We start from the raw sequence: 18,350 nt of genomic DNA, 5'->3' as shown, positions 1-18,350 counted from the left end.
GCCAACAAGCACATGAGAAAATGCTCTGCATCACTGGCCATCAGGGAAATACAAATCAAAACCACAATGAGATACCACCTCACACCAGTGAGAATGGGGAAAATTAACAAGGCAGGAAACAACAAATATTGGAGAGGATGTGGAGAAAGGGGAGCCCTCTTGCACCGTTGGTGGGAATCTGAACTGGTGCAGCCACTCTGGAAAACTGTGTGGTGTTTCCTCAAAGAGTTAAAAAATAGATCTGCCCTATGACCCAGCAATTGCACTGCTGAGGATTTACCCCAAAGATACAGAGGCAGTGAAACGCCGGGATACCTGCACCCCGATGTTTATAGCAGCAATGTCCACAATAGCCAAACTGTGGAAGGAGCCTCGGTGTCCATTGAAAGATGAGTGGATAAAGAAGATGTGATCTATGTATACAATGGAATAGTCCTCAGCCATTAGAAACGACAAATACCCACCATTTGCTTCAACGTGGATGGAACTGGAGGGTATTATGATGAGTGAAATAAGCCAATTGGAGAAGGACAAACATTATATGGTCTCATTCACTTGGGGAATATAAAAAATACTGAAAGGGAATAAAGGGGAAAGGAGAAAAATGAGCAGGAAATATTAGAAAGGGAGACAAAACATGAGAGACTACTAACTCTGGGAAACGAACAAGGGGTGGTGGGAAAGGGAGGTGGGCAGGGGGTAGGGGTGACTGATGACAGGCACTGAGGGGGGCACTTGATGGGATGAGCACTGGGTGTTATGCTATATGTTGGCAATTTGAACTCCAATAAAATATAACTTAAAAAAAAAAAGATGAGAAAACCAATCCAAAAAGGATGACAGTTAATAAAAGCTACAGAAAAAGAGAAAATGTTCTTCTTTTAATCCAAAATTGAAGTACAAAAACTCTTATAATGACCATAATGAATGAAAAACATTTACTCCAAGGCACATTGTCTTGAAATTTTGAAATACCAAGAAAGAAGAGTAAATTCTGAAAGCTTCCAGAGAGAGGAGAGAAAGAGAACAGGTCACATACAGAGGAAGAACAATCAAAATGGCACTATGACATCAACAATGCCAGGATAGACAAGCGTGAGAAAACTGCCTCCACGTTCTAAGAGAAAATATTTGTCATCCTACAGTTTGTACCCAATTAAACTATTCTAATTTAATTTAAACCCAAATTAAATCCATCAGACATTTTCAGAATTCATGCATCCAAAATTGTCTCCCACGTCACTTTTCTTAGAAAGCTGCAGGAGAATGTGCACCACTAAAGAAGGGGGGTCTTGGTCTCCACTTTTGTCAAGCTGGGAGTCTTCACTGCATTCGTATCACACTTTGCTCTTTTAAGCAGTAACAGTTGCTTCTGATGATTTCAGATACATCTTACCTTGTGAGGTAGGCACCTGTCTCCTTTAGTTTCATTAAATAATAATGCAGCTGCTGAATGCCATGAATACAGCACTTTCTCATTTTAACAGATACCATGGAGTTCATATTTAAATACACTTTTGCATTTTGGGTTCTAGCCAATAAAGAAAAAAAAAAACCCTCTACCCATACAACACACACACACACACACACACACACACAGTGATCGCACACGTGCACCTACATACACACGTGTGCACACACATACACATGCATGGAGTGATCACATACACATACACACATACACACAGTGATCCCATGATCACATGCTTAAGCAGAATTCCTTGTCTTTTAAATTCTAAGGGCAGAAGTATCTTTTTTCTTATTTTATATGAATTTTCATTGGGATTTGCTATTTCATGTTTTTAAAATTTAACTTAAATTCTCTGAACATAAACTTTAAAATGGCCCAGGGATCATAATTTCTAATGTGAAAGAAAAAGCATCAAACAGATAACTGCTTTATTTCAATTTCCAACACCAAGAACAAAACCAGTTAGTTCAAAATAAACAAACAGCAGCAATATTTTGCCACCCCCAGGCAATACTTAGTATGCTGTCCCAAACCAGTGGTTTATTTTTGCTATCTTCAGGTAAAGGACCAGGCTCACGATGAAGTATTCTTCTGTCTCTTTGATCCACACCAGCTCCACGTGCACTTTGCCTTCCGAGTCCACATAGTCAACACAGTAAGTCTGTCCCAAGAAGTTAGGGCCATCAGAGGGCACAGAAGATCTCATGCAAACAGGGGAACTGAGACACCAAAAGGGTTTCCCATATTCGTCCAAAAGAGTTATGTCCATTATAGAACAACTCTACAAAATAAACATAAATATTCATAAGTGAAAGGACAAAAGGGCCAACTGGACCTGATTTACAAGTTTAAGTAATAGATGTATAAATGTATAAATTAAGCCTCGTCATGAAGGTTGAAGTGAAAGAAGAGGGAGGAGAGAAGAGAGAGCAGAATTACACAAGAAGGCAGGGCCCACACCAAGACTGTGAGAGCAAGAAGTGCTGGAAGTCTCAGGAATTGGGCGCTGGGGGGCAACGGGGTCATGAGGGTGGCAGGTTGGCTGCCCCTCCTCACCTCCACCCGTGCCAATAAATGCACGTCCGATACACAAAAGAGCAATAAAACGGGGTGGGGGGGCAGCGAGAACAGCACAGGAATGATGGTTATTGTTACATGCCAGTGAAGTGGTGCTAAGAGCCCTCAACTGTCGGTGGTAGTAACTCATAGGGCAGAGAGGGAAGAAGTACTGACACTGAGGAGAATCTGGTATCTGGAGGTGAGGGTGAGGGAGAAGGGGGTGCTAACCTCCTACTCCCTCCGCCACTGCTGCAGAAGAGCAGGGTCTGGGGAGAAGTACCAGCTGCATCTCAAGTGCCACGGGGACCTGAATCAGAGGGAGATGCTGATAGTGATTATTGTTAATGAGCTATAGTTTTAAATTTATTTTCTAATTATGGGAAGACACATGCAACAAAACTTTGCCATTGTAACCATCTTTAAGCATACAGCTTAGGGCATTACGCACATTTACACTGCTGTGTGGCTATCAGCACCACCTACCCCCAGAGCTCTTTTCATCTTGCAAGACCAACACTCTGGAACCTATGAAACGATAACTGCCCCTCCTTGCATCTCCCCAGCCCCTGAGAACCACCATTCTCCTCAATGCCTCTGTAAACTGGTACCTTGTATGGTACCTCATACAACTGGAATCCTACAGTATTTGACCTTTTGTGTCTGGCTTATTTCACTTAACATAATGCCCTCAAGGTTCACCCATGCTGTAGCATGTGCTAGAATCTCCTTCCAGGAGACAACATTCCATGGTATTTGGACACCAAGTTGTGGCTACCCATGCACCTGCCGGGGGACACCTGGGTTTCTTCCATCTTTGGGCTACTGTGAATAATGCTGCTATGAAATGAACATGAGTGTATCACATTAGCTATATTTTTTTAACATGTTCTATTCGTCAGATGCTAATCCAAGCATTTACATCTACTACTTTATTTAATACTCAAGAATTAACTATATTTCTCAAGAAATTATGAAGTAGTATCAAGGCTAAAATCTTGGCTCATTTTTTGCCATGACTTGTGCCCTGTGTTAGTGTTTTATTAATTGGAATATAAAGCTTACTCTTAGATATCAGCATAAAATGAACCTATCAATATCAACCTAATTATAGATACAGGTATTATAGATACCTACATAGAGAAATATATAAAATATTATAGGTATCAGCATAAACATTGCTTTCAGAGATCTATACACAATCAAATATGGCCAAGAGCACTCACCATTTGGACTAAATGAGTCCTGACTCCAAAAAATGTTTCTCATAGAGAAATTTAAGGAATACAAACATTCCAAAAGTCAAAAACAAACAACCAACCTGAGATGGTCTAGTAAATGAGTGATGTGAAGTGGTTCCCACTTCTGGAGGAGACCTGAGTGAAGACACAGCGAACACGAAACATCCTCAGCCCTGACAGTGGAAAGAGCAGACCACATGAGGTGGGGGCCACCCAGCAGGGCAGCCTGAGGAGCCCAACACTAGACCTTGCTCCCAATGGCTCTCCAGGTCCTGGAACAGTACACATCAGCCCAATGAGAGCCCATTCCACCACACCCTCTGTTTCTAGCAGAGCAGGGACCACAGTTCACAGACCACAGAGGAGGGCTCATGGGGGCTGAGAACAGAGGGACCAAAGCCATTCCCGGGGGCTAAAATGTGTCTCTGTGCTTAGGCAGCAGGAGTCCTTCAGGAATAAACAGCTACCATTATGGCCATTTGATGAAGGAAGCTCCGTGGCTTCCACGTCGATGCCCAGGATAATACATCCAGTCAGCGGTCCTGTGGACCCACACCTTTCTCTACCCCAGTGCTCTTCATTATCTTAACTACTGGTTTAGCAGTCTCTTGGTTTTGTTACTTAAACCTCATCAAAATCCAGCAGCACAGGCACAGTGGCTAGAACCATGAGCAAGGAGGAGACCATGGAGGAGAAGGTGACACCCTGGGCTGCCCCAACATTCCAGAGGGAGGTGGAGAAGGAAATTCAGGAGGAGCAGTCAAGAGGTGTAAGAACTCTTCCACAAGGATGCCACTCGCAAGCCCTGCACTCCTCAGCAAATGGCTTACTCTGGCTGCATTCAGCCCCTCAGCTGCCAGAGAGAGTTGTGTCTGCACAAGGCAGCTCCTTCTCCATCTGGTCCCTTCTCCATAAGAAATCACTTCCATCCTGGGGGCCGGGGCAAGGAGAGAGAAGGAGAGGTATTTTAGACACCCCCCAACCTTCCTCCACTCACCTTCTGCCTTCTTCCTCAAGATAAGTATGTTTCCAACTACCCTTCCCTAAATCGATCTCTTTCAGCACAAAGTTCTAGAAACATGCACACCTATGCAGTAGGCAGAACTCACCTTCCCTAAGGGAGTCTGTCTGTTCTTCTTACCTACCCCTCACTGACCAATGAACTCTGCAAAATCCAAGGGCAAGGAGTGGGGCGTTGGGCTCCTCCCAAGGTGCTTACTCCTGGAATCACCCAGGTCACTGCAGCACCACCAGCAAACCTGCTAGGGCATCTTTCCTGGGGGGAGGGAGGGCACAGCCACCACTGCACACTGAACTGTGACACACCCATCAGCAGACTTCACTTGCATAAAGCACAACCACAGTTATACTAAAATATCTAGCTTGGATTACAACCAATACCAAGCTCCACATAGATTTAGAAGTAATATTAAAATAACACAAAAAAATGCCAAGGAAGGCATGAAAGGACGAAGCACTAGGAACAGGTATAAGAAAAGCCTTAACAAAGGAAACTCCACCAACCAGCACTTCTGATAGGAATGGAGGGAAGGCAGAGCAGGAGAGTGTTTCATTTTGAATTACACTGAATTCTACTGAAGACTGCAGTGGGGCGACTACCCTGGCTACTCAAAACGAGTTTGTAAAACAGCATGGCAACCAGTTATAGAGCAGCTGGCCTGCGTGGACTCATAACCAACAGCAGCCACTGCAGGCATCTTTAAAATGTATTTGAGATCATAATCTGACTTTTAAAAGGTAAAAAAAATACTGATCAGTTTTTAACGTGATTTTTTAAAAATGTTTAAGGTTGAGTAATCCCCCGTATAAAACGATGAGTTGCTGACGCTGGACTCCAGGCATCAGGCTACAGATACATGTGATTTGAATGGCCTCAGTGGCAGCAAGCGTTAGCTTGACAGCCCTCACACTCCTCTGATGGAAAGAAATCCTCTGGCGACAATACACCAGGAGGACCTCAGCTCCCCACCGGTGAGACCACACACCACATCAAATACCACAGTGCAACGGCAGCTCCTCCACCTGTCATTATCATGATCATTCATAGCACTTCTTTGCTTTCTGGCCTGGACCCAGAATCACTGATGTGGGTGACACTTTCAAACAGACCTGTCCCTGATGGTGTGAACAACAGTGTCAGGAGGCTCTGTCCGGGACACTACTTATACAATCTCCACAACAAACAGGAGATTTAGCTTTTTGGCTTTTAATAGTTATGTATATATAAGAAACTTTTTTTACCATTTACCCTCATTTATGAAATATTTTTAACTCTAGAGCAATTTCTTAACACATGTTTTAGAGTTTCACTATAGTTACACTGATCAGATGCTTGAGGGAAATTCCTGATCTGTGCAGCAAACAGAAGGGACAGGACATCACTTACCTCCACTTTTTTTCTTGAAAAACTCTGAGGACATCTCAGTCTTAACTACCAAACCCCAAATCATGAACCGCAGGCCCACAGGGGAGGGTCAGCTGTGCAGCCCCGCTCCACCTCCTCCCAAAGCCCAGCTGGGAGAGGGAACTGCAGGGAAAAAGTGTGTGGGAACAGGCAGTTCATGCCTGACTTCAAGGACTCACAGCCCCATTTGCAGATCAAGCCACTCTGTTAGAAACCTGCACACGTGAGTCACGTTGGTCAAGCAACCTATAGAATCACTGCCTGGAGCTCATTCTGAAGCTGCACCTTCAGCTTCTGGTTGCTGTAAAAAATCTGTCCCTGTATTTGCAGCTAAAATGCTATTTAGGATGGTCTGTTACACAGCTTAGTCTACCTGACATAAAGTCCCACCAGAGGCTGTGAGAGCTAGGATAAAGCTTTGTTTCTTTGTAGAATTACTACACTTCCCTCACCCTGCTCTCATCCTGCTCCAAACAACAAAAAAACACAGAACAAATGACATCATTTTTATAATCACATGGACACATTTAAGTCTTTCATATCTGTATTCTACCTTTCTTGGACCTCAAGGTCTACTCTGGCTTTAACATTTTATTTTAGTTCATATTTTTATAAGACCCATTGAAAAACACAAGTCTGTGCTCTTCAAGATGTGAAACAATATTCTTATGTATATGATAAAAATAATCTGTACCAAAATTAAAATATTTGTTTACAAATAAATAGAATCAATAAAGCAGTTCATTGTATCAAATAGCAAGTGGCTTAAGAGATAATACTTAATGATAATTAACTGATTTTAACAGTCAATGAAAAAAAAACAGTCAATGATAGCACTGCTCTCAATCTCAATCATCATTGGTAACTATTCTCACAAGGTGTCTGTACTTGTATGGTGGAATAAAGTTACTCAAGATAGATCTCACGGGCTCACCAGGAATACGTAAATCCTGATGGAGAACAAAATAAAGATGGAGAACAAGGAGAACCCCAGCATCCATGGGCACAAGATCCCAGAAGAAAACAGAACTGTTTCAAGGACTCTCACCCTCCTCTACCTCTTCTTCCCTCTGTCCCTGCCAACTCCCAAACACTAAATAAACTCTCCCATCCATGGGGATAATTTTTGGTGAGGTACAAACTGATATAACTGTTCAAGGAAGGGTTTCAAGGAAATATCTGTATCCTGGTATAAGAGCAATTAAGATGTTGAGTAACTGCTACTTGTTTGGTTCAACCTAGAGCTCTACTTCTTCTCCACAACACAGACAGAGGGGCTTCATGGGAGGGCAGAGGCGCAGAAATGCTGCTGCATGCTACCCACTGCTCCTGCTCCCCCACACTCAACAAAAAACAGAAGGTACTCAACAAGTACCTGTTGAATGAATCAATCAGCTGTCAACAGCTAAGAGAATATGCACATATCTTCAGACATGAGAACAGTAAAACTAGGACTCTAAAAGCAGTGTCAGAAATATACATTGACAACCCAGGGCAATTTACACGTTTAATGCAATCCCTATCAAAATACCATGGACTTTCTTCAGAGAGTTAGAACAAACTATTTTAAGATTTGTGTGGAATCAGAAAAGACACCGAATAGCCAGGGGAATTTTAAAAAAAAGAAAACCATAGCTGGGGGCATCACAATGCCAGATTTCAGGTTGTACTACATAGCTGTGGTCATCAAGACAGTGTGGCACTGGCACAAAAACAGACACATAGATCAATGGAACAGAATAGAGAATCCAGAAGTGGACCCTCAACTTTATGGTCAACTAATATTCTATAAAAGAGGAAAGACTATCCACTGGAAGAAAGACAGTCTCTTCAATAAATGGTGCTGGGAAAACTGGACATCCACATGCAGAAGAATGAAACTAGACCACTCTCTTTCACCATACACAAAGATAAACTCAAAATGGATGAAAGATCTAAATGTGAGACAAGATTCCATCAAAATCCTAGAGGAGAACACAGGCAACACCCTTTTTGAACTCGGCCACAGTAACTTCTTGCAAGATACATCCACGAAGGCAAAAGAAACAAAAGCAAAAATGAACTATTGGGACTTCATCAAGATAAGAAGCCTTTGCACAGCAAAGAATACAGTCAACAAAACTAAAAGGCAACCTACAGAATGGGAGAAGATATTTGCAAATGACATATCAGATAAAGGGCTAGATTCCAAGATCTATAAAGAAATTATTCAACTCAACACCAAAGAAACAAACAATCCAATCATGAAATGGGCAAAAGACATGAACAGAAATCTCACAGAGGAAGACATAGACATGGCCAACATGCATATGAGAAAATGCTCTGCATCACTTGCCATCAGGGAAATACAAATCAAAACCACAATGAGATACCACCTCACACCAGTGAGAATGGGGAAAATTAACAAGGCAGGAAACCACAAATGTTGGAGAGGATGCGGAGAAAGGGGAACCCTCTTACACTGTTGATGGGAATGTGAACTGGTGCAGCCACTCTGGAAAACTGTGTGGAGGTTCCTCAAAGAGTTAAAAATAGACCTGCCCTACGACCCAGCAATTGCACTGCTGGGGATTTACCCCAAAGATACAGATGCAATGAAACGCTGGGACACCTGCACCCCGATGTTTATAGCAGCAATGTCCACAATAGCCAAACTGTGGAAGGAGCCTCGGTGTCCATCGAAAGATGAATGGATAAAGAGATGTGGTCTATGTATACAATGGAATATTACTCAGCCATTAGAAATGACAAATACCCACCATTTGCTTCCACATGGATGGAACTGGAGGGTATTATGCTGAATGAAATAAGTCAATCGGAGAAGGACAGACATTGTATGGTCTCATTCATTTGGGGAATATAGATAATAGTGAAAGGGAATAGAAGGGAAGGGAGAAGAAATGGGTAGGAAATATCAGAAAGGAAGACAGAACATGAAGACTCCTAACTCTGGGAAATGAACTAGGGGTGGTGAAGGGGAGGAGGGTAGGGGGTGGGGGTGAATGAGTGACGGGCACTGAGGGGGGCACTTGACAGGATGAGCACTGAGTGTTATTCTGTAGGCAAATTGAACACCAATAAAAAATAAATTTATTATTAAAGAAAAAAGAAATATACATTGACAGAAATCAGGTTACATTAAGAAAATGAAACAACAAATTACCTTTATGCAGCCACTGAAAACATCAGTTCTCCAAGAAAGGCCAACTTTTCCAATAAGAGGTAGGTGTTCTGTGTTATTTTTAAAACGTATAACAACAAGCTTCACATATCCATTTTCAATGGATCCTGAAAAGATTTAAGATTTTTAAAATTATGATCCTGAAAAGATTTTAAGATTTTTGAAATTATGATATGCGAATGCAGGACAAGTCAAGAGTCCTTAGACTTGCTGCTTCCTAGAGAATGCCTCATATGGCCAAGTCCTGGATGCAGGCATCTGGCTTGAGGCTGGTAGCATAGCTGTTCTCCAGAGACAGAGAAACAAGTGCATATCCTGGAAACATGATCTCAAAAGTGAGTGGGGGGGGGGGGGGGATGCCTGGGGTGAACCTGGAGGTTACATGTAACTGATGGAGGCCAATGTTGCTAAGGAGGCTAAAGTTCTTCTGATTTGATTAAGCTAACAGCAATCATGGTACGGAGCCTCTAAGAGAGCAGATGCCAGAGTGGCCCAGACATTAAACAGAAGGGAACAAGGAGGGCAATGTTCATAGGAATGAGGAGTTTGAGAGCAGGGGAGTATGGAAGAGACAAGAAGCCCCGCACACACATCTTTCACACGCTTACTAGTAGGCAGAAATCCATGCCCATGCTACCAACAGCATGAGACCAGAGGCCTCGCCCCTCCTCTGATTAGCTAACCATGGACCATCCCAACCCAGGCACACAAATCCACTTTCCAAGGCCCTTACGCATGGAGAGCCTATGCATGTACTGCCGAGCTTCCTGTGATGATGAGCTTCACACATTTACCCTGAAACATGACCACCATGCAGGACAACATAAGAGCTCCTCCATTTGGATGTAAGCTCTCTTCAGAGAGAGACACCTCAACAAAGGTAAGAGGTGAGTCACGCAGGGGAAAGAAGAAGGGGACAGAAAAAGGTTCCTTGACCTTAGGTGAGTGATTTCAAGGGACAAAGTAAAGCCAAAGCCCTACCCTAAGAATTCTACACAGTGTCATCTGAAGCACAGTCTCGGGCCACTTTGCCAGCAGCCTCTTCTGGGACACAGTAATGAGCCCCTTGGAGCTTTCCAGCCCCACAGGAGGGCACTGTGAGGCCTTCAGTACCAAGGACAGGGACAGCCCACAGGTCCCCTTCTGCTGAGTAATTAGCAACAACAGTGCAGCTTCTCTCCCCCTCTCCCCTGCTGCAGGAATGAATGCCAAAAGACACTGACCCTTCCCAGGCAACAGCTCCACTGTCACCTCTGCAGGGCTCAACGGAAGCACGGAGGAAATGTGTGAAAAGCCAAGCCTCAGAGGAGACACAGTAATGACATTCTGAATGGACCAGATGTGGCTCTGCTCTGCTCTATATTACTGCACAGCCATGTGCAAAATCAAGAGAGACCTCCAACCGGCTGGCATGTGTGCTGGCAGCCAGACGATGCCATACAGAAAACCACGAGTTCATTTTCCATGTGGCTTGTCCTCAGGACACTGCAGAAAATGGACCCCAAAGTACAACAGCCAATAACATCTCAATGGCAATTGTCTAAGCTAATAAACATGAAATCTCTGTGGAAGCAAAAAGACTATTGTTATTTTATTACCAAATATTCTCCCACTTTAGAACAACTTTAACATTTGCAGTATCTTGAAAGGTCAGAACTCCTTCTGCTTGTATCTCTAAGAGAAAAAGGCTATTTAAGCTTACCCTACATTTAAACAATCTGCACATATGTTCTATGTTAAATATATAAAATAGGCAATATTCTTGAGTACTTACTGTACACCAACCATTGTGTTAAGCACTTTATAGTAGCTTAAAAGACTAGAATATCTTAAAATCCTACTATAAATTAGGTATTATAGTTTTCTGAATTCACAGATGAGAGAAATATACAGAGAGATTAAGAGTACCTCACCCAAGGTCATGCCACTGGTAAGTGACAGAGACATGATTTAAACAGTATGTGTCTATTATAATAGATTAATATAATATAGAATTATATAATAAATTAAAACACAAAAGGAGGAAACATAATTACTTATTTGCTTAAATACTAAAAATTTATAATAATAAATATATATTATATAGTATGTAATATTTTAAATTCTCATAAAGTTCTGCTTTCATATTACTGTCAATAGAGAAAAAAATCTATAAATCAGCAGACAATATATGCTGGAGAATCATTTATGGCTCCCCCAAATTTGTGTCAATTCCTCCATTGTGAGTCTCATGCTTACTCACCTCCCCTCCTCAACCTTCCTAGAACTAAGTCATAAGTGGCCTGGGTTCCTTCACTTGAGCTAATATACCCCTACTGAGTTCCTCCGTTGCTTAAACCAGTCAGAATAAATTCTGGTAACTCCAGCTCTAACCTACAAAGCATAAGGCCATCCCCAAAATGCAGAGAAATTAAATTCAAGGCTCACTGCCCTTGGCTTCCAGTGACATTCACTTACAAGCATGGCTTTTAGTCATGATAGGCTTCATTCCAAACCCTGCCCAGCCATTTACTAGCTGTGTAACCACATTCAAGCTCTAAGCTAAGTGAAATAAGAACACGAATAGAAAGTATTTTATAAGGCTTTGTGAAGATTAATGGAACTAATAATATATATTAACATTACAGTGTAGATTATTATATCTCCCAGGCTAAATATGCTAAGCACCTTACATGCATTATGTCAATATTATTCCTCTATCTAAAGAGCCAAGCCTACTGCCAAGCAGAAGGTGGATATGTACCATGTACATGGATTACAAGACTCAATAATTATAAATGCATCTATTTACCCAAATGATCTACAGATTTAATGTAATTGTAATCATAAACCCAGCAGGAATTTAATAATTTATAAAGAATCAATATAGAAAAATAAGTAAATAATAAAATCTGACAATCTGATTCTAAAATTCAAATGGAAATAGGACCTAAAAGAGCCATACAATCTTAAGAAGAAGAAAAAAAGTTGACTTCAAGACTTACCGTAGAGGTACAGCAATCAAGACAGCGTGTCATCACTCTAAGACATACAGATAGATCAACAGAACAGAATAGACGGATCTAAATACCTACCAACACTTTTACAAACAATTGACTTTTGACAACGACATCAAAATAATTCAATGAGAAACAAAGTCTTTTCACAAAAAAACCTTACTATCCATATGGAAAAACAGAATGAACTTCAGCCCTTACCTTACACTTAACACAAAAATTAATTAGGGATGGATCATAGACCTAAATGTAAGGGTTAAAACCATCATACAATCAGAAGAAAGAACATCTCTATAACTTGGAATAGGAAAAGTTTTTAAACCCCCCCACCAAAAAAAGTACGAAATAAAAAAACTAATAAATTAGATTTTATCAAAATGAGCAACTCCTAATCATGAAAAGATACTATTAAGAGGCAAGAATATACAATGGGGAAAGGATGATCTCTTCAATGAATAGTGTTGGGGACATGGGACAGCCATACAGGAAAAAAAAAAAGAAATTGGCCCACTATCTTACACCATACACAAAAATTAACTTGAAATGGATTAAGACTTGAATGTAAGACCAGAAGCCATAAAAATCCTAGAAAAAAAAAAAACATAAACTCCTTGACTTATACATTTTTGGATCTGTCTCCAAAAGCAATACATTTTTGGATCTGTCTCCAAAAGCAAAGTTAACAAAAGCAAAAGTAAATAAATGGGACTATGTCAAACTAAAAAGCTTCTGCACAGCAAAGGAAACCATCAACAAAGTGAAAAGATAACCTACTGAATGCAAGAAAATATCTGCAAATAATATAGTCAATAAGGGATTGATATATAAAATATATAAAGAATCCATAAAACTCAGTATCAAAAGAAAATCCAATTAAAAAGGGACAGAGAATCTAAATAGACCTCTTCCCAAAGAAGACATAGAGATGGCCAACAGACACATGTAAAGATGCTTGACATAAATCATCATAAGAGAATGTAAATCAAAACCAACTGAGATATCTCCTCACTCCTGTCAGAATGGCTATTATTGAAAAGCAAAATAGGAAATAACAAGTATTAGTGAGGATGTGGAGAAAAGGGAGCCCTCACTGTCGGTGATAATTAACTGCACTAATTTATACTTTCCACTATGGAAAACAGTATAGATGTTCCTCAAAAATCCTTTTTAAAAACTACTATATGATCCAGCAATTCCACTTCTGGGTATTTGTCCAAAGGAAATATAATCACTATGTCAAAAAAACCTCTGCATCTTCATGTTCACTGCCGTACTATTTACAATAGGGCATGGAAACAACCCAAGTGTCCATCAATGGATGAATGGAAAAATATGTAATACACATGTAAAAAATCATATCAAAAAATATGTAACACACATACAAACACACTAAAGGAATATTATTCAGCTACAAAAAAGGAAATCCTTCATTTGCAACAACATGGATAGACCTAAAGGACATTATGTTAAGTGAGCTAATCCAGACACAGAAAGTAATATAATGTTATACATCAATTATACTTCAATTAAAAAATGTTTTAAAAATACCATTAAGGAAATTAATAAGCCAGCCACAGATTGGGATGAGATATTTTGTAGAACATTTATCTATCAAAGGACTAGTATTCAGAATACATAAAGAATTCCTATAATTCAGGAACAGATAAGTCATTATTTTTAAAAGTTGAAAGGATTAGTAGACATTTCAAAAAGAAGATATGAAAATGGCCAAGAGGCACATGAAAAGGCGCTCACCACTACTGGCCATTAGGGAGATGTAAATCAAAGCCTTGATGATCGATCCTACTCCCACATGTCAGAACAACTAAAATTTAAAAGACTAATAACATCAAACGTCGACTGGGATATAAAGCAACCAGAACACTCATACAACACTGGTGGGAGTAGAAAATGTACAAACAATCTAAAAAAATATTTTGGCCATTTCTTATACATAGAATTTTCTTATACATAAAAATGATAATTTTTAATACATAAACCAACGATTCCAGTACTAGGTATTTTGCCAAGAGAAATAAAAAAACTTATGTCCACAAAAAAAAGACTTTCACAAGAGTTCTGTAATAGCCTTATTCATAAGTGCCCCAAACAGGAAACAACACAAATTCCCTGTCCATCAATAGGAAAACAGGTAAGCAAATTGTGGCATATTCATTCAGTGAAATAGTACTCATCAATAAATAGGAATGACTAGCAATACTTGCAACAGTATAAATGAAACTCAAGGCATTTCGCTGAAAGAATCTGGACACAAAAGAGTACATCCTGTACTGATATAAAGTTGTAGAACAAGCAAAACTAATCTATGGTGAAAAAAATCAGAAAATTATATGTGGGAGTTCTTGTATTATTTTTGTAATTTTTTTCTACATTGGAAATTACATCAAAATAAAATGTTACTAAAAAAGTAACATTCAATAGACGTTAGCTGTTAGCAGCTATATCAACCTTCCTCTGAAGACCCCCTTCTGCTTATTACAACTAGCTGCTCTTTTCCTATCCAACCCATAACCCTGGAAATGTGCAAATCTGTGTCCTCAGATCATTTTCCTCTTCCCTGAGGGAATTTAGTCCCTCAAAACTTCAACATTCACCTCTATGGCTAATAGCACCTTCCAGCCTACGCTAATCTCTTCCTTTTCTAACCCTTGCTAACATTAATGTTCTAACACCTGAACATTTAATTATACTGGATTGTTTCTGCATATTCAACGTTTCCTAAAATAATCTACAGTCTTTAGGAAAAAAGGTCATGTCTTCTACGGCATGATTAATGGCACTACTAATAACATTCCTCATTTCTTAGCTATGATTAGAATTCATTTTTTTTTTTTGGCCCCATAAATAGAACCCAGAAAAGGCAGGAAGTAAAAGAAGGTTCAGAGAGAGGACTACTGACTGGGTTGACTGAATGATTTTCCCAAGGCAGACAGGAAAGGGGCTTACATCACAGTAGTGCTGTCTGAGGCAGGAAAGGCAACAGGAGCCCACTGCACACATCACCCTGAAGAGCAGGCACTAAGTAAGGTGGGGCCCAAAAGCACCACCTGAGAGACTGCCGGAGGAACAAGAACACGTGAACACAGTGACACACCAGTGACACAGACATGTGGATGGGACATCAGTATGCAATTCTCAGGTGAGAGTGTGTAAGAAGAAAGAAGACCCTACAAACTCAAAAATATTTGCCACCAAGTATTAACAGTTTAAAGCTGCAGAGACACCAACACTATAAAGGAATAACTAAGAACAAGACAGAAAGTCATCAGACTCTAATGATCAAATTGAATAGGCTCTCAGACAAGAAAACCTTGAGTACTTCCCCCTCTTTCCTTGTTCAGCATCTTATATTAGATAAGGTAAACACAGAGCTTCTCTCTTTTTCTCAGTTGATTATTTTCAGATACTTCCATTGCTTTCCAAACCCCTGATACACATGAAATTTAAGTAGCTAAGAATAGACACAGATCATGGACTATGAAAAGAGAGGTCATCTCTGAATGTGAGGAGGATCAGAACTTTCTCCCTGGTTTCATTTGTTGTACTGGCAGCATGAGTGAAATGAACTGGAGCTGTGTTGGAAGGATACTGGAAAAGGAGAACTTTCAAATCTGTAGGACAACATCCCTCCCAAATCCTGAACTGATGAGTGTGGCAACATCAGTAAAATCCCCTAAGTCTTTGAGCCACAGACCCTCCACTTCTCTCAACCAGCAAGAACCCTAACAGGCTACATTTGCTGCTGGTACTGTTCCTGGTACTGCTGACAATAAACTTGATTTTCAACAGGATAAAGTGTGTACCTAGACTCTTAAAAAGCTCAGTGCTCATTAATTCAATAGTATTTCAAAATAGCTTTTCCTATTGATGTAAAAATTCAGATGTATTTTTCACAAGACCCGATTTTATCTTCCATGCCGGGGGGCCAATTTCCTAACAGTCCAGTCAATCTGAGTATGCATCATTTTTTCCAGGCTAGTCTTTCCAGAGATGTTTATGGGAGTCTTTCCAGAGATGTTTATGGGGAAGGTATATGGATATTTGTTTTGGACTCTCCAACACCTGTTCTGCTTCTCTCACAAAGCATGTTCTGATATTCCTCTGAGACACATACCCACATCAGTCCCCATACTTTAGATGATAGCAGCCAGGCTCAGATATGGAGCATCCCATCCTCCTGACACATGACTAAGGCAGGATGAGTTTTTGAGCCAACAAGAGCCAAGGAGATGCAATGAGACTCTTGGGGAGGGGGTGTTTAAGGGAGGATCTTAGACTTGGACATGAGATCTAGGGCTAGCCAGAGCTGCCTTCAAAGGAGGAAGTATAACTCAGAATACAGTGAAGCAGGAAGAATCAGAATGGGAGAGACGAAGAGGGACAGGGTGTCCAGATATATCCAGCCCCACTGACAGGCAACAAGCCCTTGCGTCAAACTGTTTGAAATAAAACCTCTCCCTGGATTTTTCTACACGAATCCTTTTTGCTAAGCCAGTTTTAGGTTAGGTTTTCCATAGCTTTCAACCAATTTTTTCTGATCTGTATGGAAGTGTTTTTTCCTTTTAAAATAATTTTTGAATCAAAAAACATGAATTGAAAAAAAGATGATGGGAAAACAGATTTGAGATGATGCTAAGAGACAAATGGCTAAATACAGGTTCCAGAGGAGGTAGGAGCAGATATATTTAGGAATAGAAATTGGGATATACTCTTTGGAAAGAAGTGGGACATTTTTTTCCCTAAAGAAAAAAAAAAAAACAAAAAACAAGAATACAAAGAGACTATAATATAGTGACAATGTGATGGCAGATGAGAGAGGACGATCAGGAAGCAAAGGGGTGACAGTTTTTCTTAGCACAGCAGGTAGTGAGCCCAAGCACAAGGAACAGAGCAGGAAGATGACTGTGATCATATCCAAACAACCCTCACATGAAATACAAAGGGAACTTAAAGAGGGCTAATTAAAAGACTTCTGAGTAGCAACCAGGGGTGAGTCAACACTGGACGGCACCAACAGACACATACTTGTGATTTTCCCCAAGGACCCAGGGAGCATTAGAGTCAGGGAAGCAACATCAAGGTGAGTGGTGTTTTAGTTACTGACGCAGGGAAACCACAGGGCCACAAGGAAAGGTAGCCCGCCCAGACCATGTGCCCCGAAAATGATGCCAGAAAGGTAACAAAGAATGGGAAGAAATAAGAAGAAACCCAAAGAGGTGTGTAGAAGGCACAGGAACCACAGATGGTAACATGCTGGTGACCCCAGAGGTGGCCCTAAGTTCAATGTCCTGACAAGCTCAGGTTCTAACCACTAACTCCACCCTGGGGTAAAAAAATGAGAAAACCCATTTCTTACATTTCTTATTAGACGTAACTGCCTCCAGCTGCTTGTTTTAAGATTCTATTTTCACAATTGCCTTAATAAAAATCTATGAAAAAAGCTAAATGTATTATTTAAACAATATCCTTGAAAGTGAAAATATAAACAAAGACTTCATACCCTTCCTTTTAAATGATTTTTAAAATGCAAATCACCAGAAAGACAAAACTACAACTCTGAAGTCAAAAGTCACACAGAAGCCAGAGTCCAGACCAGCAGATGAAGAGAAGCTGCAGGGAGGCCTCGGGAGCCTGAGGCAGCTCCTCACACAAGCTGTGTCTCTGCAGGGCCCACTTCAGGGGCGCAGCCTGGGCTCTGTTGCTGCCATTTTGAAATCCTTGCATTTTTAACAAGGAGCCCTACAGTTTCATTTTGCACATCTGTACCACGTCCCACAATCACGTGGCCTTGTTTCCAGGTGGAGTACTGTGCACTCTTGAAGAGCTCTGGCATTAAAAGGTATGGAGATCTGGGTTCTCCTGCTCTGCGAAAGTAATCTATAATGCTGATTTTTCATAATGGGTCACCAGACGGACAGAATAGGAAAAACATACTAACAACCGCTGGAAGATGCTGTGA

General features: G+C 40.6%; 1 protein-coding gene across 6 annotated transcripts in view; it reads right to left on the bottom strand.

Moving 5' to 3' along the window:
* Positions 1-1,882: 1,882 nt before the first annotated feature.
* The window catches only part of FBXO15 (F-box protein 15), a 47,529-nt gene continuing 31,061 nt past the window's right edge, over positions 1,883-18,350 (bottom strand). For 4 of the 6 annotated variants that reach the window (XM_072820002.1, XM_072820019.1, XM_072820030.1 and 1 more), the window contains 2 exons: positions 9,357-9,481; positions 1,883-2,252 (listed from right to left, as the gene is read on the bottom strand). In XM_072820002.1, coding sequence (XP_072676103.1) covers positions 1,986-2,252; positions 9,357-9,481 — 392 coding nt within the window. In that variant the 3' untranslated portion in view covers positions 1,883-1,985. Of the gene's footprint in view, positions 2,253-3,848; positions 3,942-9,356; positions 9,482-18,350 lie in introns of all 6 variants that reach the window. The other 2 variants (XR_012028039.1, XM_072820042.1) reach the window with 2 other exon arrangements.

The sequence above is a fragment of the Canis lupus genome, chromosome 1, assembly GCF_048164855.1.
Source record: "Canis lupus baileyi chromosome 1, mCanLup2.hap1, whole genome shotgun sequence".
Lineage (NCBI taxonomy): Eukaryota > Metazoa > Chordata > Mammalia > Carnivora > Canidae > Canis > Canis lupus.
This window is presented reverse-complemented; position numbering and strand designations above follow the sequence as displayed.